At 46.2% G+C, this 22,930-nt stretch overlaps 1 protein-coding gene across 2 annotated transcripts in view; it reads right to left on the bottom strand.

Moving 5' to 3' along the window:
• The window catches only part of GRIN2A (glutamate ionotropic receptor NMDA type subunit 2A), a 228,047-nt gene that overhangs the window by 69,247 nt on the left and 135,870 nt on the right, over positions 1–22,930 (bottom strand). For both annotated transcript variants that reach the window (XM_028706352.2, XM_077918644.1), the window contains exon 4: positions 17,802–18,394. In XM_028706352.2, the coding sequence (XP_028562185.2) occupies positions 17,802–18,394 (593 nt within the window). The remainder of the gene's footprint in view (positions 1–17,801; positions 18,395–22,930) is intronic.

Genomic DNA, 22,930 nt, shown 5'->3' with positions numbered 1-22,930 from the left:
GTGTTATAAAAATTCAAAGGTCTCAAATATAGAATAGATATTTAGAAAGGCACACATATCTAAATATATGAACCATGTGTCAGAAATAGTATGGGAGAGCAATCCTGAAGCCATTTTGACTCTCCCAATGACCTCAAATATTCCTCTGCAGTAAGGGAGGCAAATGGGGAAAGCCTTCCCATTGTCTTTTAGCTTGCAAATCCTGTCTTAAAGCTGCATTTGTGCATGAATAGAGTGAGCCTGTGACCTGGATTCAGGAACTAAAGCAGGCATAGGCAAACTCGGCCCTCCAGATGTTTTGGGACTACAACTTCCATAATCCCTAGCTAACAGGACCAGTGGTTAGGGATGATGGGAATTGTAGTCTCAAATCATCTGGAGGGCTGAGTTTACCTATGCCTGAACTAAAGTATTAACCATCACAAAAGAATGGCCAGGTTGCCCAGGTAATGAAATCAGTGACCATTATCAGGTATCCTGGCAGGCAGGATTTCTGCTGTAGACTGCCTCCTCTGCTGTAGACCACCTCCTTCTGTGATGTATGTATGATGTTTGAGGCTGGTGGTCTTGGGCTACATGGTGGGCAATTTCAAAAGTCTATACTTTGAGAAAGAAAGAAAGAAAGAAAGAAAGAAAGAAAGAAAGAAAGAAAGAAAGAAAGAAAGAAAGAAAGAGCATTGGGGGCCCCAAACTGCCTCAGCCCCTAGGAGTTGGTGCCTATGGCTCAGCCATAGATCTGTTCCAGCTGGATTTCACCCTAGGGTTTTCCCCATAGTCAAGCAGAAAGATACATTTTAGCACAGAGGATTTCCAGAGTGTTGCACCCCGTTCTGTGTGAAACGGTTTTGCTTGATCTGTGTGCTGCTAAGGCAAGCACAGAAAGCATACCTGGGATATATTTATCTCTATCAACCAAGAAGTAACAGATTCCCTCCCTACTGTGAAAAGAAAGAAAGAAACTGTCTCATGAACCTCTTAAAGGCGGAGGGAAAAAATCCCTACCCCTGGAGGAATGATACAGGCAACACTACAATACACAGGGAACAATATATTCCAACCCCTCTCTGCCCACAAATGCATCAATGACAATTTGCAGGCATTCTAGCAAATCTCACCTCTAAATATGCTATGGGCATGGGCTGAAATCTCAAAGCAGTCAGTGTGTTCCTCTTTCTGTCAATAGATTTAAAGATAAAATGGACTGGAATACCATAATCAGATGTAACAGGACAATAAAACGGCAAGAACTGCAAAAAGTTTGAATATAACATCTAGTTAACCAAAGGTCTATATCCCCGTAACTTTATTTCGCAGCTGTATGAGTAGCAGCCTCAGTGGCACCAGGAAGAAGTCTGTAATTGATTATGCATTTATTTAATTTAATGAAAGAATTGCTTTCCCAGATCAAATCAAAACCAAAGGAACATAGAAAGACGCTTTAGTGGGTCAGACTATTGGGTCATCTGGCTCAATATTGCCTGCACAGGATTTCAGTTAAATGTCTCTCCCAGTACTACCTGGAGATGCTCGGAATTGAAACTGGGACCTTGCAAAGCAGATGCTCTACAGGTGAGCCTTGGTCCTTCTCTTAATCCACCAACCATTCCATCTTCCCATCTAATCCAGAATCCTGTTCTCACAATTGCCAGCTGGATGTTTCCAAGAAACCAGCAGGGAGGATGTAAGCACAATAGCACGCTTTCGCTCATGATCTCAGCAACTAGGACCCTCGTACCTACGGGACTGCCTCTCCTGGTATGCCCCGTGGAGGACCTTAAGGTCCACAAATAACAACACTTTGGAGGTCCCAAGCAGCAAGGTGATTAGATTGGTCTCAACTAGGGCCAGGGCCTTTTCAGTACTTTTCAGTACTTCAGATGTCTTCTAAAGGTTGTGCAGTTACTTATCTCCTTAGCTCAGGGGTCGCATAACTCCATAGCCTGCAACATTTCTCCAAAGAAAACAGGGACATCCTACCATACCCTCCAACATTTATCCGATGGAAACAGAGCGATTCTGGAATCAGATCAGAAACTGGGACAGCTTCTGTAAATCCGGGACTGTCCTTGGAAATTAGGGACGCTAGGAGGGTCTAAGACTGACCAAGCTAAATGCTGTCCAATCACTAAAATAATAGCAGATTTGAATTCCACACACCCCAAAATAAGACCCCTCAATGAATAAATTTGCAAAAATTAAGTTTCACATCCTAAAATGGCCTGCCCTGATTGCAGCAGATACCAGCTGCAACCTCTGCAATTAGGGGGTTAGCTCAGTGGCAGAGCATTTCCTGTTACAGAGAAAGCCTCAGACACAATTCTTGGCATCTCCAGTTAAATTTTGGCTTGTCTGCCATCAGCTACCAGGAATTCCCACTGTGTAGGCCAGGGACAGGGACACGGGTGGCGCTGTGGGTTAAACCACAGAGCCTCTTGGGCTTGCCGATCAGAAGGTCAGCGGTTCGAATCCCCGTGACAGGGTGAGCTCCCGTTGCTCAGTCCCTGCTCCTGCCAACCTAGCAGTTCGAAAGCACAAAGTGCAAGCAGATAAATAGGTACCGCTCCGGTGGGAAGGTAAATGGTGTTTCCGTGCGCTGCTCTGGTTCGCCAGAAGCGGCTTAGTCATGCTGGCCACATGACCCGGAAGCTGTATGCCGGCTCCCTTGGCCAATAAAGCGAGATGAGCGCCGCAACCCCAGAGCCAGCCACGACTGGTCCTAATGGTCAGGGGTCTCTTTACCTTTCTTTACCTTTCTTTACCTAGGCCAGGGACATAGAATCTGCGGCCCTCCAGATGTTGTTGGAGTCCAGCTCCCATCAGCCCCAGCCAGAATGGCCCAACAGTCAGGGATTATGGGAGTTGTAATGTAGCAGCGCCTGGTGTTTCCGCCCTGCTTAGCGTTGACAATACTGATCTAGCTGAACGGACTCGATAAAAGGTTGCTTCCTACAACCCTCTGAACTTCCTATTGCTTTGTTCCCCCGTGTTAACATTTGGATTTGACACCAAACGAACCAGAGCCTGCCCTGGAGAGTGATGTCAGAGAACCAGGTCCAATCGTTGAAAAGAAACTTTTCCATATAAACTCTTAATGGGATTATTGAAAACGTGCGCGATTTCAACGGCGATTCAGAAAAGCAACGGAGACACCTTGTGGCCAGTTACGGTAATACAATAAAAATGATTAGCAGGAACGCTGCATCGAAAGCAAAGGAGAAACAAGTGACTGTTTGCAGACCATCAAGAGCCTATGTTGAAAGCAAACAGAACAACCCACTCTGTGCACGTCAGCGTGGAAATGTGGAAACTTTCCTCCGAAGCAGGGAGACCAGAAATGGTCTGAGACTTTTGACCCAATTTGCAAACATAAGACTCAAACAGATGCAGGAATTGCCGTTACATCTTCTGATGAGCTAAAACAAGGGTGGGAGATTTTTCGGGTCCTGGTTCAGGGAGAACCTTCTAGGGTTTGGTGGGACCAGAGGCAAAAGTGGAAGGACCCAGTGATGGGACTTTTAACTTCCTACATTCCAGTGTGTTTTCTACACACATAATAATAATAATAATAATAATAATATACTCGGCCCACCTGGCTGGGTTTCCCCAGCTACTCTGGGCAGCTCCCAACAAAATATTAAAAGCACAACAAAACATCTAACATTAGAAACTTCCCATAACAGGGCTGCCTTTGGATGTCTTCCAAAAGTCAGATAGTTGTTTATTTCCTTGACATCTGGTAGGAGGGTATTCCACAGGGCGGGGGCCATCACTGAGAAGGCCCTCTGGCTGGTTCCCTGTAACTTCGCTTCTCACAGTGAGGGAACCACCAGAAGGCCTTCAGAGCTGGACCTCAGTGTCCAGGCTGAACAATGGGAGTGAGGATGCTCCTTCAGGTATACTGGGCTTTAAAGGTCAGCACCAGCACTTTGAATTTTGCTCAGAAACATACTGGGAGCCAATGTAGGTCTTTCAGGACTGGTGTTATATGGTCTCAGCAGACGCTCCCAGGCACCAGTCTAGCTGCCACATTCTGGATTAGTAGTAGTTTCCGAGTCACCTTCAAAGGTAGCCCCACGTAGAGCGCATTGCAGTAGTCCAAGTGGGAGATAACCAGAGCATGCACGGCTCTGGTGAGACAGTTTGCGGGCAGGTAGGGTCTCATCCTGTGTACCAGATGGAGCTGGTAGACAACTGGTCTGGACACAGAATTGACCTGTGCCTCCATGGACAGCTGTGAATCCAAAATGACTCCCAGGCAATCAAGAGGCAAGAAACATGCAAGCCTAGTAAAAGCAGTCAAGAAGGGAGTGGTGCAGGGCTGGAGAGGAACAGTGGAGTCTTCTCTATTTGGGCAAATGGGGCACTGCTTCACCAACCACAGTCTGCCCTCAGTCATTCCCCGCTTGTATGCCATCTTACTTACACCCAGTCCAAGCCTCGGTGTCGGCTTCCTCCTCCACTTCCTTAGCCTCAGTGTTGCCCTTGTAAAACTCAGCAGGGAGGATGGTGGAGACAGAACTAGAATGAGTTGGCTCTGCCTGCTGTTGGCTCTCTGGCGCCACCTACTGTGGGGCTCCCTGCCTTCCGCCCTACCAGTCCCCAGGGGCACTGGTCATGACTGGGCAGTGGTGATTAAATGAGAGCTGAATAGGGAGACCAGAGTAATTTCACAGCCAATCTCTCTTTGCAATCTCTTTCTTGGAACTGTAGCTCTGTGAGAGGAATAGAGGGGTTGCTAACATCTCTCAGTACCCTTAACATCTCCCAGAGTTCTTTAAGGGAAGCTGTGGCTGTTTAATGTAGCACCATAGCACTTTAAATATATGGTGTGAACATGGCCTAAGATAGCTCCGACTGTCCGCGGTTTTTACATGAGCTGTCTGCTAAATCACATAGAAGAATGATGCCCTTTTTGGATGAACTGAATCATGCAAAATTCAGCTTCACTGAACGACTCTGGGCCTTAGTATTATATTAGAGAAAAACTGTCTGCTTTCTCTACACCATGTTACTATGGTATGCATTTTTGTGTTTTTATGTTGCAAACCACGCTGTGATCCTCAGACGAAGGGCAACCTAGAAATTAAATAAATGTACAAAAAAACCACGCATCATTTTATGCTCCATTTAGTTCTGCTCCATATTGTCTACTCAGAGTGGCCACAAAACCAGCAACTCTGGAGAAGCCAAGGACTGAACTGCAGACCTTCTGAAGATGCTCCACTGCAGAGCTATGACCTTCCTATCATGCACATAGGCCTGTGCATTTTGGGGGAGGGGGACTTAAGAACATAGGTAAAAGGTAAAGGGACCCCTGACCATTAGGTCCATTCGTGGCTGACTCTGGGGTTGTGGTGCTCATCTTGCTTTACTGGCCAAGGGAGCTTCTGGATTATGTGGCCAGCATGACTAAGCCGCTTCTGGTGAACCAGAGCAGTGCATGGGAACGCCGTTTACCTTCCCGCCAGAGCGGTACCTATTTATCTACTTGCACTTTGACGTGATTTCGAACTGCTAGGTTGACAGGAGCAGGGACCAAACAATGGGAGCTCACCCTGTCGCAGGGATTCGAACCACCAACCTTTTGATTGGCAAGTCCTAGGCTGTGTGGCATAACCCACAGCACCACCCACATCCCTATACTGCACAAATATGTGCTTCCTTTTATCTCTCCAAAGTTCAGCTCCGTTGGATGTCCCCAAATTCTTGTGTTATGAGAGAAGGGGAGGCAAACATTCCTCTATCCGTTCCCTCCATGCCACGTATACTTTTGTAAACTCCGATCGCGCTCCCTCTTACTCACCCTTTCTTTCTAAAATAAGAAACCTCAGAGCCGCAGCCTTCCTCCCTAGAGGGGGGTGCTCATGGCTGCTCTCCCCTCTCAAGGTTTTCTGCAAGCAGTATTCACAAGTGCACTGCCTCCGACAGTGGAGGTAGAACACAGCGATTGGGGTTAGTAGCCACTGTGTGCCCCTTATCAAACCTCTCCATTCTGAAGGAAATCAGCCCTGAGTGCTCACTGGAAGGACAGATCCTGAAGCTGAGGCTCCAATACTTTGGCCACCTCATGAGAAGAGAAGACTCCCTGGAAAAGACCCTGATGTTGGGAAAGATGGAGGGCACAAGGAGAAGGGGACTACAGAGGACGAGATGGTTGGACAGTGTTCTCGAAGCTACCAACATGAGTTTGACCAAACTGCGGGAGGCAGTGGAAGACAGGAGTGCCTGGCATGCTCTGGTCCATGGGGTCACGAAGAGTCGGAAATGACTAAACGACTAAACAACAACAACAACAAGCCACTGAGTGAACAAATCTGTAACACAAACTGCTCCTTTAACTCACTCGTATCCAGATTAAAAAAAGCCACAAGTGGAGCCTTTGAAATGCCTTCTCTCATTATGCCATTTCCCCCATCCCTGACATATGTATTGACTTCTGCAGTGCAAAATAACAACAGACAACAAAAACAACAACTTGTAAGGCAGCCTTGAAAACACAATGCTGGGGAATGAAGCCACACGCAATTAAGTCTGCTTCCTGCGATGGCAGAGCATGCAAGCATTTTGATGGATGAACTGTTGTTGCTGCTGTTGCTGCTGCTGTTGTTTTAAGTGTAATCGGAGATCTCCATTAAGGGATAATCATCAACAGCCACCTTGTAATAGCCGTCACCTCTAGTAACTGTAAACTCTGCATGCAGCCCCAGATGACAGCCAAGCGCAGAAGATTTGGGGCTCAGCTCTGGATGTGTTCAAAACTCGGCCTGCACATCCTGGTCTGCTCCTGCTGTCTGGCTAATGATTGGTCTCTCCATGGGATTGTTTAGACCTGGTGGAAGCCAACATCATAGACTGGTTGGACACAGAAGAATGGTGGAAGGAACCAGCTGGGGAACTACCAAGGGAAGAAGGCTCAGAGCCCAGGGAGTGGTGGTAAGACGACGATGAGTGGTCAGAGGGAAAAGAGAGGAAATCGTGTCCTCCCTAAAAGAGGGCACGTGTTGGGGTGAGACCTGGAGACTGACCTCCTGTGTTGTGGGTGGGTAAGATTGGCTAGCCACAACACCCGATTGGTAGGTCCCTTGATGTTGAGTTTAATCTGGTCAATGGGGAGCAGTCCAAATGGATCGAGGGACCTATATATACCCATGCATATGACCCAGAGCTTCCTCTTTTGGCTCGTGCATTCGGAACAACCGGCCACCTACTTTTAGGGCATTTTTTGAGATTGACCTTGCTATGCCGTCGTGTGTCATCTGTCGTTGGGACAGGGGCACGGCAGGAATTTTCCCCACTTGGCTGATTGGCTGGTGCCATTTGGGTTTCGCCTGCCGCATAGCAAATTGTCATAACTTGTAAGGTTGCGGATAGGCTCTGGTTCAGGTGATAGGGATGGGAGAATGCTCTCACCATCCCTATGTGAAGGGTATTCTGCTGAAGGAATCCAGGGACTCAATGGTTTGGTCAACCCCCAAGAGGGGGCTGTGCCCGTGCCTGAGTCCAGGGGAGCATCTGGAGGGTGAACGTAGTCTGTTCCTGGCTTTTTGCTTACCCAGGTGTTCACCCTTGGCTGACCTATGCTGGAACCCTGGGTCAGCGCTGCCTGCAAGGGTGCAGGGAGCTAGTCGAACCAGAGCCTATGCAACCACTCACTTTCTGTAATCAATAAAGTTGCGGCCTAAATTCTGCCAAAAACCAAAACTAAAATTTGAGTCAAATGTGTCTTTATTTAGGGGGGAGGTATCTGAGTCTGAATACGCAAAGACTAGGAAGAGGAGGTGTCAGAAGCTGGAGAGGTGACAGGGCTTAGTGAGCGCAGAGAGTCTATGGCAGAGAGAAGTTCAGAATCAGAGGCAGAAACTGGACTTGTAAAAGGGTATTGGGAAATGATCCATTTTTTTCAAAATGAATTAAAAAAATGTTTAAAAGTACTCCCCCCCCCAAAAAAAAACAGAGTTCTTTCTTTTGGGGATGATTCAGACTGAAATTTCCAGTGTCGAAAAGAGTTATTTATGTATGCCACTACTGTGGCCCGTGTTTTGCTAGCCCAAAAAATGGAAAACGAGCGAGATCCCAGTCAAAGTATGGCAACTTAAGTTGACAGAATATGCACAGCTTGCAGACTTAACATATAGAATAAAAGAACAAGAAGAACATACATTTAGAGAAGATTGGAAAACATTTCTTGAATATATGGGAAATAACTGTGTACAGCTGAAAAGGCTGGCAGCATTAAAATAAATCCAACAGTGTAAATAAGTTTTGATGGGTGGAATAATGGAATGAGGAATAGTATAGTTTTTGTAAAATATGCAGGGATATAAGATATGCAAAATGAACCACAGAAAGAGAAGAAGGGAAGTCGCTGATATTTTAAGGATGTTAAAAGGAGCACTTTAACTGGGATGTGGGATTGGACTCACAAAGCAGCGGGAGGCTGGCAGGGGCCGCGCGAGGAGCAAAATGCGCCCTGGGGGGAAATGCACCCAGGGAAATTGCCCTCCCTCACCCCACCAATGCTATACCTCTGACCCAGAGGCAGAGATGGATCAGGCTGGGGAAGAGTCATGGGTGTTTTCTGCTGTGATAAGCTCCCCTCTGCCTTGTCTGAGAGCTGATTTTCATGGAAGAAGATTACCGGGAATGAGGTGCTCTGCTCATTACGCCTGACACTCAACCAAGTCTATGGAGATTGTGTTTTTGCTAATAAAGACTCAACTCCATCTTTGAACTGCCTTCACCCTTAGGGACTGCCAGCTCAGAAGAACGGTAGCAGCCAGGGAGACTGCTCCCATCCTCCAGTATCCACTGCCTGCAGCAGATGCCTCACTCTGGATCGTGGTGGGGCTGGCCCTGTGAACGTGGTATGGAGAGTACAGTGGACGCCCAGGTTGTGAACGTGATCTGTGCGGGATGCACGTTTGCAACCCGCAGTGTTTGCAATCCGCAGTGGTGCGTCTGCGCACACGTGGGTTGCGATTCAGCGCTTCTGCGCATGCGCAACCCCCGAAACCCAGAAGTAACCCGTTCTGGTACTTCCAGGTTTCGGCGGGTCTGTATCCCGAGGTATGACTATAGTGTTATTAGTTTGGGGAAATCAGTCTGGGTCCTTTCCAAGTTTGCTTAGAATGTAGTTGAAGAGGTTGCTAAGCCAGCCCAACCGGTTCCTTTGTTAAGGTAATGGTTTTGGCCAGACAGCTAAGTGTTGTGATTTATCATCTCCAAAAAGGTTGCCATAGAGACAAATGAGTGGACCTTTCCCCAGCTAACTTGGTTGGGTGCCACATTATTCTAGGGTGTAGAACAATAAGCTAAGGGGACCTTTTGTATAGGAGAAGCTGTGAGAAAGAGATGGACTGGTGCTTAAGTTGGGGACACAGCGCCATGCCATGCCCTGGGCTGGGCTCAAGCCTTCCTGGGAGACCTAATGGGGAAGCAAGATCTGTTCAGGTGATGATGCTGTGAGCCTCTGTACCCTATGCTCATGATGTAGACATGTGTGTAAATAAAACCATACATCCTAAAGACATCTCCACTGACCTTCATTCCAAGGAACCAGACCCTTGGTAGATCCCCCGAGTCTCTCGCCTCTTGGGGATTGGGTTGTGTTGTGTGTAACACCAGTATTGAAATACTTTATTGTCACTTGTACAACTTGTATACAGTGAGATTACACGAACACCCCCCACTCAGCTGTCTTAGTCTTAATTCCCCTCATTTACTGACGCACACCCACCAAACTCAAAAGTCAGTTGCCCTGTTGTTATCTTTTCATTCATCAGCCTAACAGCCCACGGATAGAAGCTGTTCTTTACCCTGTTGATGTGACTAATCATGCTTCTATATCTTCTGCCTGAGGGCAGGAGATCAAGAAAGTGCCGGTCAGGGTGTGAATCATCCCTGAGAATTTTCCTCACTCTCCTGAGGCAACGTTCTTCCGCTATTTCATCCAGCGGATTCACGGGACAGCCCATAATATCTTGTGCTGTATTCACCACCCTCTGTAGGCACTTCCTATCAGTTGATGTCAAACCAGAATACCACACCATGATGCAGTATGAAAGGACACTTTCTATTGTTGACCGGTAGGAGGTCATCAAATGTTGATTGACATCGTTCTTTCGCAATACTCTGAGGAGATGGAGTCTCTGTTGGGCTTTCTTAACCACCTGGGTTGTATTTATTTTCCAAGTAAGGTCTTCACGGAGATAAACTCCTAGGAATTTAAATGAAGAGACTCTCTCCACACAGCCCTCCCCGATGTACAGTGGGGCTAGTTCTCCTCTCTTCCTCCAAAAGCCCAACACCATCTCCTTTGTCTTGCTGATATTGAGGTGCATGTTGTTCCCTAGGCACCATGTAGATATTTTTTGGACCTCCCCTCTATACGCTGATTCGTCTCCACCTGTTATTAAACCCATTAAGGTGGTGTCATCTGCAAACTTAATAACTGCAGTAGACGGGTCAGATGATACACAATCGTATGTATACAATGACTACAGGTAGGGACTTAGCACACATCCCTGTGGTGTGCCAGTGCTGATTTTTAAGGAATTAGATGTTATCTGTCCAATCCTCACTGTTTGTGTCCGATCTATCAGAAAGTCTTTAATCCAGTCACAGATGGTAGAAGAAAGGTTCGTGTCAGTCAGCTTTTTAATGAGGAGGTCCGGAAGGATGGTATGTAGGCAAACAGGGTGTCATAATGTCACTGTTGGTTTACTCCTTGTGGCATTGCCTTGAAAACAGAGGCTGGGTATATGTGGCCCTCTAGGCCTCTCAAAATGGCCCTCAGAGGTCTCCTCATCATCAGCACTCCTCCACACCTTTCCTGAGTGCTCTTGCTTGTCTGGAGCATGTCCCTGCTCTGTAATGCTTCTTGCTTGCCTGGATGAAGAAATGTATGTGCACGCATATATATACCGTATTTTCCGCTCCATAAGACACATTTTTTTCTTCCTAAAAAGTAAGGGGAAATGTCTGTGCGTCTTATGGAGCGAATGCATGGTCCCTGAAGCCAAATTGCCCAGGCGCAAAAAGCAGATCATGCTTTCCCCCCCCCTTTTTTTTTTTGAAAGAGGGAAGTGGGTGTTGAAACAAAGCCGCTGATCAGCAAGCGTTCGGGAGGGAGGTAAGGGATGCTAGCAATAAAGGAGGCTGCCTGGGAGGGGGGAGGTAAAGACAGCAAACTTGCAAAGGGGGGAAACAGAAAGACTAAAGCAACAAGGAGAGAAATTAGAAGAAAAAGAGGAGCAAAAAACTGTTCCAGCTAAGGAAAAGACACTAAGGCAAACAAGAGGGAAGGGAGTGTTAAAAGGAAACAGCTGATCGGTGGGATCGGAAGAGAGATAATGGCTGCTAGGAGGCTGCCTGGGAGGGGGGAGGTAAAAGCCCATGGATTCTCAGGATTTTTGCATTGGGTCACCCCAAATTCACCATCAGATCACATGACTGTGGCCACAGCATGAACCACAAAAATCATACATCCACTGTTTCGTTCAGAATAATTTTTTTCTTGTTTTCCTCCTCTAAAAACTAGGTGCGTCTTATGGGGTGAAAAATACGTTATATAGAACTCTCTGGCTTTTACTGTGTGAAATGGCCACACCTACTTTTCCCTCTGGCTCTGCCAGCTACTAGCAAGGGGGCAGGGGACAGACAAGAGGGTTCCACATGTGCCCATCTCAGACCCCCTGATCTGTCCCAGTGCTTCCGGAATATGCAACACCAACCTTTTTAAGCATTATAGTTTGGTTGGTGTGGGTTTTTTTTTTTTTAAAAAAAGCAAAGCAAAAAGGAAGCAAAATATTTGCAAGTGGCGTTGCGAGCCGACTCCGGCAGGTAAGCCCATCGAAAGGCAGCCATGCGTGAAATGAGAGTTGCTCTAATTAAGATCTCGGTCCCAGCTCAACCAAATTATTTAAGGTGCAAGGGATTAAAGTCATTAATGAAATGTGGTCCGTATCAAAGCTATCTTGGGTGCGAGCAGTAATGCAAGGACTGTGGAAACAGAGGCATACTCAGATGGCTTTAGCAAAGGGTGAGAGTTTCTCCACAGAGTCCATTTCCTAGCTTCATCCTGTGAAACCACTGGTTGTGTCTGAATGAGTGCCATTAAGAAGGATGATGAGAGTTATTCATTTTTCTTCCAAACTGGCACTGCCTTATTCCAACTTTATCCAAAAGGAGAAGGTGATGGTGGAATCTTAAGGTGCAATATTTTATTTCTCAAAGGAAAATAAAAATTTTACAAGCCAGCTCCTCTGGCTTCATCTAGCAGGGCAGGCAATGAGAAAACGAGTGCATTGAGCAATTAAGTTTGCTCTTCTCCTGTTGGAACAGCAAAGTACAGGATTCAGCAAACCGATATTCATAGTTTGGGGGAAGCCAAACATCTTAAAATAAGTTATGATCCAGGAGCATAGATTAAGGTGTTTAATAATAGGAAGAACAAAAAGTATTGTAGCGATACGATGATCTATGTTATACTGGGGAGCAGTAGGATATTGCGGTTTTTTGATTAGGTGAATATTTATGGATATGTTTCTACAGGAGCTGAAAGTCTCTGTAAATGTAACTTATTTGTGGTTATATAGTGCATTTATCATTATTATATAAATAGGGAAAGAAATCGAGTATAACATTTTACAGCATTTATATAATAATAAATAATTTTTGAACCCGGACCGGTAACAAATTGGAAGCTCTCTGAGCAAAAAAGCAACATGTTGCCACCTTAGCTGCTTCCTTCTACACTCACTGCATAGCTGTCAACTTACAGATTTGAAAATAAGGGACCAGCAGCCTCGAAAATAAGGGATCAGCAGCCAAAATAAGGGATTTTCCAAGCACAGGTATGTTCAGCTTCTGAGCCCCTCCCAGCCAAAGGCAGAAAGCCCAGCTAGCAGGCAAATGAAGCCTCAAGCAGTGGTTCCCACAGCGCAGCAACCCGGCAAAGGGGATGCAGCAAGGAAAACCACCATTTCCTCTCCGCTGGGAAGCGCTGAGCAAAGGCAAGTCCCCAGGCAACGTGGCTGATTTGATTGGCACAAGGCATGCAAGCTCCACCCCCCAGTCGTTCTTAGACTCCTTATTGGGTGAGTAACACAGCCAAGCAACACAGTTGGAGCCTCCCTCCTCCCTGGCCGGCAGGGAGGGAGGGAGAGGAGCTGCTTCCTTTGAAACCCGGGAAATTTAAGGGACATCATCAATAAGGGACAGCAGTGGGACACGGTGCTGGGATAAGGGACTTTCCCACCAAATAAGGGATGGTTGATAGCTATGACTCACTGCAGCTTCTGGAATAGGCAGCTTTCATATATGCATAAACATAATGTCATCTATGTGCTGGCGAGGGTGTGGGCACAGAGGCAGCTATAGGCACTTGTGGTGGACCTGCCCCCAGGTGGTAAATTTTGGGGAACAAGCGTTTAATGAGATGAGTAAAATCACACACCATCATGTCACAAAGTCTCCAGAGCTTGTGTAACTGCATCTGTATTTAAATGAGAAATCAGGACTTGGTGGATAAACTACTAATTGGATTTCTCTTAATAGCTGCATGTATGGCGATAGCCACATTCTAGAAGGACTTAAAAGTTGCGAACTCGAATGCTTGGTACAAGAGAGTATGATGTATTGCCCTTGCGGGGGAGAAATTGACTCACAAATCAAGACTGGCTAGAGGAACAAAGCATCTTTGCGGGAGAATGTTGCAGCTTCATTTCATTTGCAAATTCTCCAGAATATCAAAGACCAGTTCCAAAGGTTTATAATTAACTTGTGGGTCACATAAAAAGAATGTGTTCTACAGATGTGCACTGCTATAAGTTGTGGTGTATGTATGAGAATACAGGTTTTCATAATTTGTTTCTCTGGGGTCTCAGGAGAAATTTTGTTGTTGTTGGCCTCTGTCTCTCTTGAGACTACCAAGAAGGCCCTCTGCCTGGTTCCCTGTAACTTCGCTTCTCACAGTGAGGGAACTGCCAGAAGGTCCTCGGCGCTGGACCTCATTGTGGAGGCACTCCTTCAGGTATACTGGGCCGAGGCCATTTAGGGCTTTCAAAGTCAGCACCATCACTTTGAATTGTGCTCGGAAATGTACTGGGAGCCAATGTAGGTCTTTCAGGACCAGTGTTATGTGGTCTCGGCGGACGCTCCCAGTCATGAGTCTATCCCATGTTTCCCTCTCTGCTGTATTTAATTTTTCCTTGAGTGATTCCAACCATTCAGGAATCACATACCAGACAGATTGCCCAGTAATCAGGTAGGAGGGGCTGCAGGTAAATAAGGATGCAGCTGATGAGGGGAGGTTACCAGATTTTTTTCAATGAATCTGGGGACACATTTCAATTTCCTACTAAATAGATGGATTTTGTCATCTGATTTGTAAATCCGGGGACTGTCCCTGGGAAACAGGGATGTCTGGTAACCTTATGATAAGGGGATGCAATCATCCAGGCTCCTCCTGATATTTTATAAGCCTCAGACAGAGTCATGGAATCCAGGGGAGGAAAGGAGGAAGAGGAGACAAAGCCTGATGTGGCTTCTTGAGAAAGGAGAAGGGAACTGATGGGAAAGTGTTCTTACAGGTAGATGCAGTCTTTGGACTACCAACACAGTCCCCCCCCCCTCAAGGCTTTAATGTGTAGGTCACTATGATGCATAAGTTCAGTTATATGGCATTCAGGTGTAGCCGTGGTCTCAGTGAGTGGCTAGGCAAAGAGTAAGACTTTGCCCTAACACTGGATATGTCCCAAATCTCTGCTTTTGAAGAGTAATTTGTGTGAAGGAGCGTCTCCACCCCAGTCGTTCAGCCCGGACACTGAGGTCCAGCGCCAAGGCCCTTCTGGCGGTTCCCTCACTGTGAGAAGTGAAGTTACAGGGAACCAGGCAGAGAGCCTTCTCAGTGGCGGCGCCCGCCTTGTGGAATGTCCTCCCATCAGATGTTAAGGAAATAAACAACTACCTGGTGTTTAGAAGACATCTAAAGGCAGCCCTGTTTAGGGAAGTTTTGAATGACTGGTGTTTTAATGTATTTTTAATAATTTGTTGGAAGCCGCCCAGAGTGGTTTGGGAAACCCAGCCAGATGGGTGTGTATAAATAAATTTATTATTATTATTATTATTATTATTATTATTATTATTATTATTATTATTATTATTATCATGCCTTACAGTCACGAGAAGAGGTAGGGTCAATTGTGTGTTTAATGTATTTTTAATAATTTGTTGGAAGCCTCCCAGAGTGGCTTGGGAAACCCAGCCAGATGGGTGTGTATAAATAAATTATTACTATTATTATTATTATTATTATTAGCATGTCTTACAGTCACGAGAAGAGGTAGGGTCAATTGTGTGTTTTTTCAGAGGTGCCCCTGCAATAACGTCGCCAAACAATCAACCCAACAACTGTGTGAACCTGCCTTACACTGTCACAACTTATGTGAAGAATCATTTTCAAGGTCTCATTCCCTTTCAGCAACGCAAATAATAACAGAGTCTGAAAAAGGGCACGATCGATATCTGACTCTCTGTAGGAGCAGGAAAGCAAGGCTCCTTGTTTGAAAAGAAATGAAACTTTATGAAAAATATGTGCCGTTCAGGGAAAGTGAGGGGGAAGAAGGATCTAAGTGGTTAGATACCCACATCATATATTTAAAGTGCATGATTTCCTGGTGAAATGTAGTTTATTAAGGGTGCTGAGAATTATAGCTTTTTGGAGAATGAACTACAGTTCCCATGATTCGAGTAGGGTGTCATGACTGTTAAAGTGGTATCAATGTGCTTTAAATATGTGGTGTGGTGTGACCTGAGACTAAGGGCATTTCTAGGCAATTGTTGTTTGGGGGTCAGATTCAATCACACCCCAGTCAACGTTGCACAATTAGAGCCTTGCACAACAAATCTACTTCCCAAAAGACTGGACTTTTTGCTGTAAGGAAAGTGAAGGGGAAATGAACTGGAAAGCATGGGATATCACTTGCTTGGACACGTCATCTAACCTCTCTCCAAACACATCACAATGAATGCTCAGTAAATAGCCAACATCCTCTAATCTCCCCGCAAACAAATCACGATGAATGCTCAATAAACAGGTCACTTGGAACAGCCCTAAATTAGCAGTTTTGCGATGTTCTGAATGCAACTTTGACTCATCGAGCAGCTACTCATTTCATGAATACACTGTTTCCCTTTCTCAATGTGCTCATTATGTGCTTCATCTGCAGCGACAGATCCTTGACTATCAGAGCAGTTGGCCATTAAAAATAATTGTACACAAAAACTCTAAATTCCCCTAACAACATTTCATAAAGTGAGAGACTTATTTCAATTACAGTGGTGCCTCGGGTTATAGATGCTTCAGGTTACAGACGCTTCAGGTTACAGACACTTCAGGTTACAGACTCTGCTAACCCAAAAATAGTACCTCGGGTTAAGAACTTTGCTTCAGGATGAGAACAGAAATCGCACAGCGGCAGCAGGAGGCCTCATTAAATAAAGTGGTGCTTCAGCTTAGGAACAGTTTCAGGTTAAGAACGGACCTCTGGAACGAATTAAGTACTTAACCCGAGGTACCACTGTATGTCTCCTATGATGCAAAGAGAAGGACAGACCAAGTTGGAGTCTGCATTCCCACAATTCCCCAAGAGAAAGGTTTGCAAGCATTCCAAACAAGGGCTTGCAATATCACCCTTTGGCCACCTCCACTTGTGGCGCTATACAAACAGTGGGTTGGTAACTCGTTCCTCAAGCTGCCTCGTTGGTATAAAGGGTAGCAGAACTTGAGTTCCACTGCTCAGGTATCTGATCTGAGCTCCGGCCTCCTTGCAGACTGCGAAATGCTGCCTGCAGAGCTTCCTGCCACATCAGGAAGTAAGGTGCATGAAACATCACCATCAACATCTGCACTAGGAGTAGGGAATCTGCAGCTCTCCAGATGTTGCTGGACTCCAACTCCCATCAGCCCCAGCCTCCACTGCCCAATGGTCAAGGATTATTATTATTATTATACAATTTATTACTCGTCCTTCACCCTAAGGTTCCAAGCTAGGCTACAGCAATTAAAACACAATATCAAAAACAGTTCAAAGCAACAAACAATTATAAAAATAAAGTGGATCCTTAAAATATGCACCTTGAGTGTCACAAGCCAAGGTAAAGAGGGGTGTCTTTAGCATTCCCTGGAAGCTGTCTAATGTGGGGAGGGAGTTCTGCAAATGAGGGGCCACCACAGAGAAGACCCTCTCCCAGGCTGCCACCCCCAAAGGTTCTGAGGGCAGAGGAACTACCAAGAGATCCCTTTCCTCTTTGCCAGTCTTAACACCCAAGAAGATCTGTATGGAAGGAGGTGGTCTTTTGGGTATTTGGGGCCTGAGTCCTTTAGGCCTGTAAAGACTGATATGAGCACCTTGAATTGAGGTGACATGGCAACTAGTGCAGGTGTTTCCAAGCACAATTCAAAGTGTTGGTGCTGACCTCTAAAGCCCTAAACGGCCTCAGACCAGTATACCTGAAGGAGCGTCTCCACCCCCATCATTGAGCCCGGACACTGAGGTCCAACGCCGAGGGCCTTCTGCCAGTTCCCTCACTGCGAGATGTGAGGTTACAGGGAACCAGGCAGAGGGCCTTCTCGGCAGCCCCACGTAACAATCCAATGGTGGCAGCTGCAGTCCAGCAACTTCTGAAGGGCCACCAATTCCTCACCCTTGATCTACACAGATCAGATAATTTCCCCTCAGATCTCAAAAGCTGCAGATATCACAATTTTTTAAAGAACAATTGAGCAGAGGAAGCCTTACTTGTGCAGCCTGTGAGATGGCCGTTCGCCGTTCTCCTGCTGTCCGTAGCAACTCGTCTTTGTCTCTGGGATGAACGAATACTTTTCCAACATGGCTGATGCAGCCGTAGCAATAACCCCAAGGCCATCGCGTACCCTGGCATCCAACCGGTAGTCCCACTCGTCATAGGACACCGAAATCAGCCCTGCAGGGAACTCTTTGGGAGTAATTTCCATGTTCCCGCTAACCAAGCTGGGAACGATCCAGAAGAAGTCGTAACCAGTCAGGCCTAAGGAACGGGCCTCCTCCAGGATGTAAACAGCTTCGTCCTTCGAGCAGTAAAGCAAGATGACAGAGGAGTGGATCTTCTTCAGCTGAATCGTCGTCTTGGCGTCACCGATGGGCGTGTCGAGGGTGATGATGTTTTGCATGTCCCAGCCCACAAAACTGTTCTCCACAGTGTACTTGATAAAGCTGATGAAGTCTCGGTAGCCGGGGAAAGTGCTGGTGACCAAGGAGAAGACGTGCCAGTCGTAGTATTGCATGAATTTTAGCATGATGATGGCTTCCTGTTGAATGGAAGCCCCAAACTGGAAAAATGTGGACATCACATCCTACAAAGGAGGGAAGGAAGGGAGAAGTTTATTAATATTAGACTGATCTGTAGGTAAGGTTTAGAAGCAGAGAACTGTAGAGTTGAAGGGACCCCAAAGATTCATCTAGTCCAGCTGTTCTCAACCTGTGGGTCCCCAGATGTTGTTGGACTACAACTCCCATCATCCCTGAGCTCTGGCCTTGCTAGCTAGGGATAATGGGAGTTGTAGTTCAACAACATCTGGGGACCCACAGGTTGAGAAAGGCTGATCTAGTCCAAAGCCTTGCAATAAAGGGATCATAACTAAAGAACCCCAAAAAGGTGTTTGAATGCCTCCATTGAAAGAGTCCACCACCTTCTGAGGGAGTCCATTCAACTGCCAAATGGTTCTTACCATCAGAAAGTTCTTCTAAATGTTTAGCTGGAATATCATGTACAGTGGAACCTAGGTTTTCAAACGTAATCCATTCTGGAAGACTGTTCGACTTCCAAAACATTTGGAAACCAAAAACTGAAACCGGAAGCCTCAATTCAATAGGGGAACTCAAAATGGAAGCCGCGTCGGACATTCGGGTTCCGAAAAGCGTTCAAAAACCGGAGCATTTACTTGCGGGTTTTTGGCATTCAGGAGCCGAAACATTCAAAATCGGAGCTGTTCAAGAACGGAAGTTTGACTGCACCCCCTTTTAATCTTGTTCCCCTGCACTAAAAAGGCCCCAGACATATTCCTTGCATGGGTGGTTTCTCTGTGCTTTTATCACTTTAGTTGTTGATTTTCTTTTCTTTTCCAAGTTCTGTGACATCCTAGCATTAGCTGTTATACCTGCATTTCAGGGGCTTGGACTAGATAACTCTGGAGATGTCTTCAACTCTACAATTCTGTGATTCTATGAAGATGCAGACATTTGGGAGTGTAACTCTCACATACACACAAAGACACACAACAATAGAAGTTTATATTAGCAGCTCTCCAAACGCAGACTGCGTCCCTCCCAATATTCACCATAAAATGAACACTGCATCGTTTATCGGACGCCAGGTACCAATTTAGTCTTGAGTGCAATTAACTTCCTTGGAACAACACAGTCCCTCTGTTTAGCCCTGTGTGTTCGCTCTCAAATTGAAATCTGACTACTCAAAGGGAGAAAAAGGATATTGCATGGTGTAAAGGTTTCCTTCAGTGTACACTGCGGATCCTTGTTCTAAAGCAGGCATAGGCAAACTCGGCCCTCCAGATGTTTTGGGACTACAACTCCCATCACCCCTAGCTAACAGGACCAGTGGTCAGGGATGTTCTATAGCCTCATTACGTGCTCTCACTCTTACTTTCTTGGAAGCAAGATGACTTGAGAGATTTGGAACCTTCTGTAGAAACCAGCCATTACCCTTAAGTGGCTTCCCTGTCATAATCACAGAATTACAGAGCTACAAGGGAACCCAAAGGGTCATCTAGGCCCACCACCTGCAATGCAGGAATCACAACTAATGATGTCATTGAGCGGATGGTGGGTGGAGGCCTTTCACTGATGACACACACATCAATCAGAGTCAAACTACACTACGATTGAGCCGTTTTGCTCCTTTACGAATCTCTGTTCATGAGCATGGCTCTCACTATTAAAATGATACAGGATGTGACAGAAGCGAGCCAGCAGTAAATTGCATGGAGCAAGTTGGAATTAACCCTTTATCAGCAAAAACAGGATCTGTATAGGAGTGTTTGGCACAGGTGCCAACTCCTAGGGGCTGAGGCAGTTTCTGCCTTTCTTGTAACTTGAAGCCATTGGTTCAGGCCCTCCCCTCTGAAGCAGGAGAAAACAGGTTTGCTCCATCTTCCATTTGACAGTCCTTAAGATATCTGAAGTTGGCTATCATATCTCCTCTTAGTCTCCTCTTATACCTGAAGGAGCGTCTCCACCCCCACCGTTCTGCCCAGACACTGAGGTCTAGCGCTGAGGGCCTTCTGGTGGTTCCCTCACTGCGAGAAGCAAAGCTACAGGGAACCAGGCAGAGGGCCTTCTCTGTAGTGGCACCTGCCCTGTGGAACGCCCTCCCACCAGATGTCAAAGAGAACAACAACTACCAGACTTTTAGAAGACATCTGAAGGCAGCCCTGTTTAGGGAAGCTTTTAATGTGTGACATTTTAATACAAAAAAAATTCCTTCCAGTAGCACCTTAAAGACCAACTAAGTTACCGGTAGTTCTTGGTATGAGCTTTCGTGTGCATGCACACTTCTTCAGATACACATCTGTAACTGACATTTTTATGTATTTTTAATCTGTAACTGACATTTTAATGTATTTTTAATCTTTGTTGGAAGCCGCCCAGAGAGGCCGGGGAAGCCCAGCCAGATGGGCAGGGTATAAATAAAAAATTATTATTATTATTATTATTATTATTATTATTATTATTATTATCCATGCTAAACATACCCAAATCTCTCATTCTTTATTTGAGTCAAAACTAGTTCTCATCCCCCCTGGCCCCTGCATAAAATATCCAGCAGAGATGCAAAACAACATTCCCTTTGAGAATTTCCCAGGCTTGCACTCAGCAATGATATCAGGCAGCCCAGTCCGATTGGCCGTGTGACATCATGGCATCTTCCCACATATGTGAGATCTCTGATTGGGTGGGCTCCCCTATGTGACTCATCCAAGATCGTGAAAGGCTTGGCAGCTGGGAAAAGAGCAATGTTTGACAGGATGATTCACATAAACCGGTGAGGGGATGTTGGGTCCTTTTTTGTGGGGAAGCAGGTGTCACAACCCATTTATCTGGACACTGAATCAGGGGCTGCAGGGGCTCCAGATAAGGAGCTGGGTGTGGGGCTCAGAGGTGACTGTGGAAGACAGGGAGACCAGTGGGCCTGAGGTGGTTGGACAAGAAGCTCCAGAGGAAGCTATAGGGTCTACCAGGCCACCAAGGTCTGTAGGGCCAGAACCAAGACCTAAATGAAACCCCCTTCCCCTGAATAAGGAGATGCCTCATCCTGCACATCACCAGTTCAAGAGTGCACCAGGAGGGAGGCTGTGGTACATGTGAGGAACATATGAGGAACATATGAGGGATGTTCCTCTTCAGGACAGAGGGTTGACTTAGGCTCTCAAGGGGTGGAGCCTAGAGACAGAGGCACAGAAGGCCTACTCCCAACCTTTTTTGGGATCATGTAGCCTCCTCGGAGCTTTTTGTGGTCTTCCAGCTTTGCATCTTTCCACATGGCTCCAACATCAAACCAGAACACTACCAAGCAGGTAGCAGTTCTCCCTACTGAAATTCTTGCCACCTCATTGCCGGAAAGCTAAAGTCAACCATATTCTGGACATTCAGCCCAAAGCCCAGCTGTTTGAGCCTCATTCTGCAAAAGGGAGAGGAAGGAAGGAATCCATCGGTACCATCTTCTCTGCTGCATTCCCATTCATGGCTTCACCCCCTTCTACAAATCGAGAAGATAGGATATCTATTTCAGGAAGCCTTATCTCCTTGTGGAAGACAAAGGTTGTGCAGGGAGCTCACTCCAGTAGAGAAAGTTCCACACTGCATACATCCAGCCCTCCAACTAGTGGTGGGGGGACAAAACAGTTGGGCAGAGCTAGTGTGGTCCTCCTCATGCTGTTTTAACCACATGTGGGTTCTGATTGCCCAACTATGGCTAGAGCATGGGTAGGCAAACTAAGGCCCTGGGGCTGGATCCTGCTCAATCGCCTTCTAAATCTGGCCCCTGGATGGTCCGGGAATCAGCGTGTTTTTACATGAGTAGAATATGTCCTTTTATTTAAAATGCATCTCTGGGTTATTTGTGGGGTACAGGAATTAGTTCATTTTCCCCCCCCAAAATATAGTCTGCTCCCCACAAGGTCTGAGGGACAGTGGGCCGGCCCCCTGCTGAAAAAGTTTGCTGACCCCTGGTCTAGAGCCTCACAAATTTTCATTTCCATTATCTGCATTCTGTACGAGTCTTTCATCGTAACAGAGCTTACTACTTTTTGTCATTACTTTGCTGGTAGAAAGGTCAGCTCAGGCAAATACTTTTTCTGGCTCCTTCTCACCCCCAAAATTGTTGGTTCATTACATTTGCTCTCCTGCTTAAGAACTACAACAGTTGGTCTTTCTCAATCATGAAGAATTCTGGGAAGACCAGCACTTTGGGGGCCTAAATGGGCAGCTTCCCTTTGCAAGCATTAAGGCCAGCATTCTAGGGGCAGAACTCTAGCGGCACCTAGTGACAAAAGACAAGCATTACAAGATGCAGAACATCAACCAAAGGGGAGGAAAGAAGCAGGAAGCCTGGTGGAGATGATGCATGTTTTTAAGCAGAAGCCATGGATAGCTGCTCACCAACCACAGATATATATTAGCCCAAGTACTGGGTGTGTAAATGCATTCTCTACTGCCATCATTTGCATTAACTACAAGGCTTACAACAGCACAGGCGCTGTGCAGTTCTTTGGGACTTGTTCCCGCAAGGCCTCAAATCGTTCTGGCTTTAGCGTATGAAGTTCATGAAAGCAGACATCTCAAAGGAACATAATGTAAGAGCAGCTCACCCAAAA

Source organism: Podarcis muralis, chromosome 14 (genome assembly GCF_964188315.1).
Source record: "Podarcis muralis chromosome 14, rPodMur119.hap1.1, whole genome shotgun sequence".
Lineage (NCBI taxonomy): Eukaryota > Metazoa > Chordata > Lepidosauria > Squamata > Lacertidae > Podarcis > Podarcis muralis.
The sequence above is the reverse complement of the archived record's forward strand: the minus strand, read 5'-3'. Positions and strand labels throughout refer to the sequence as shown.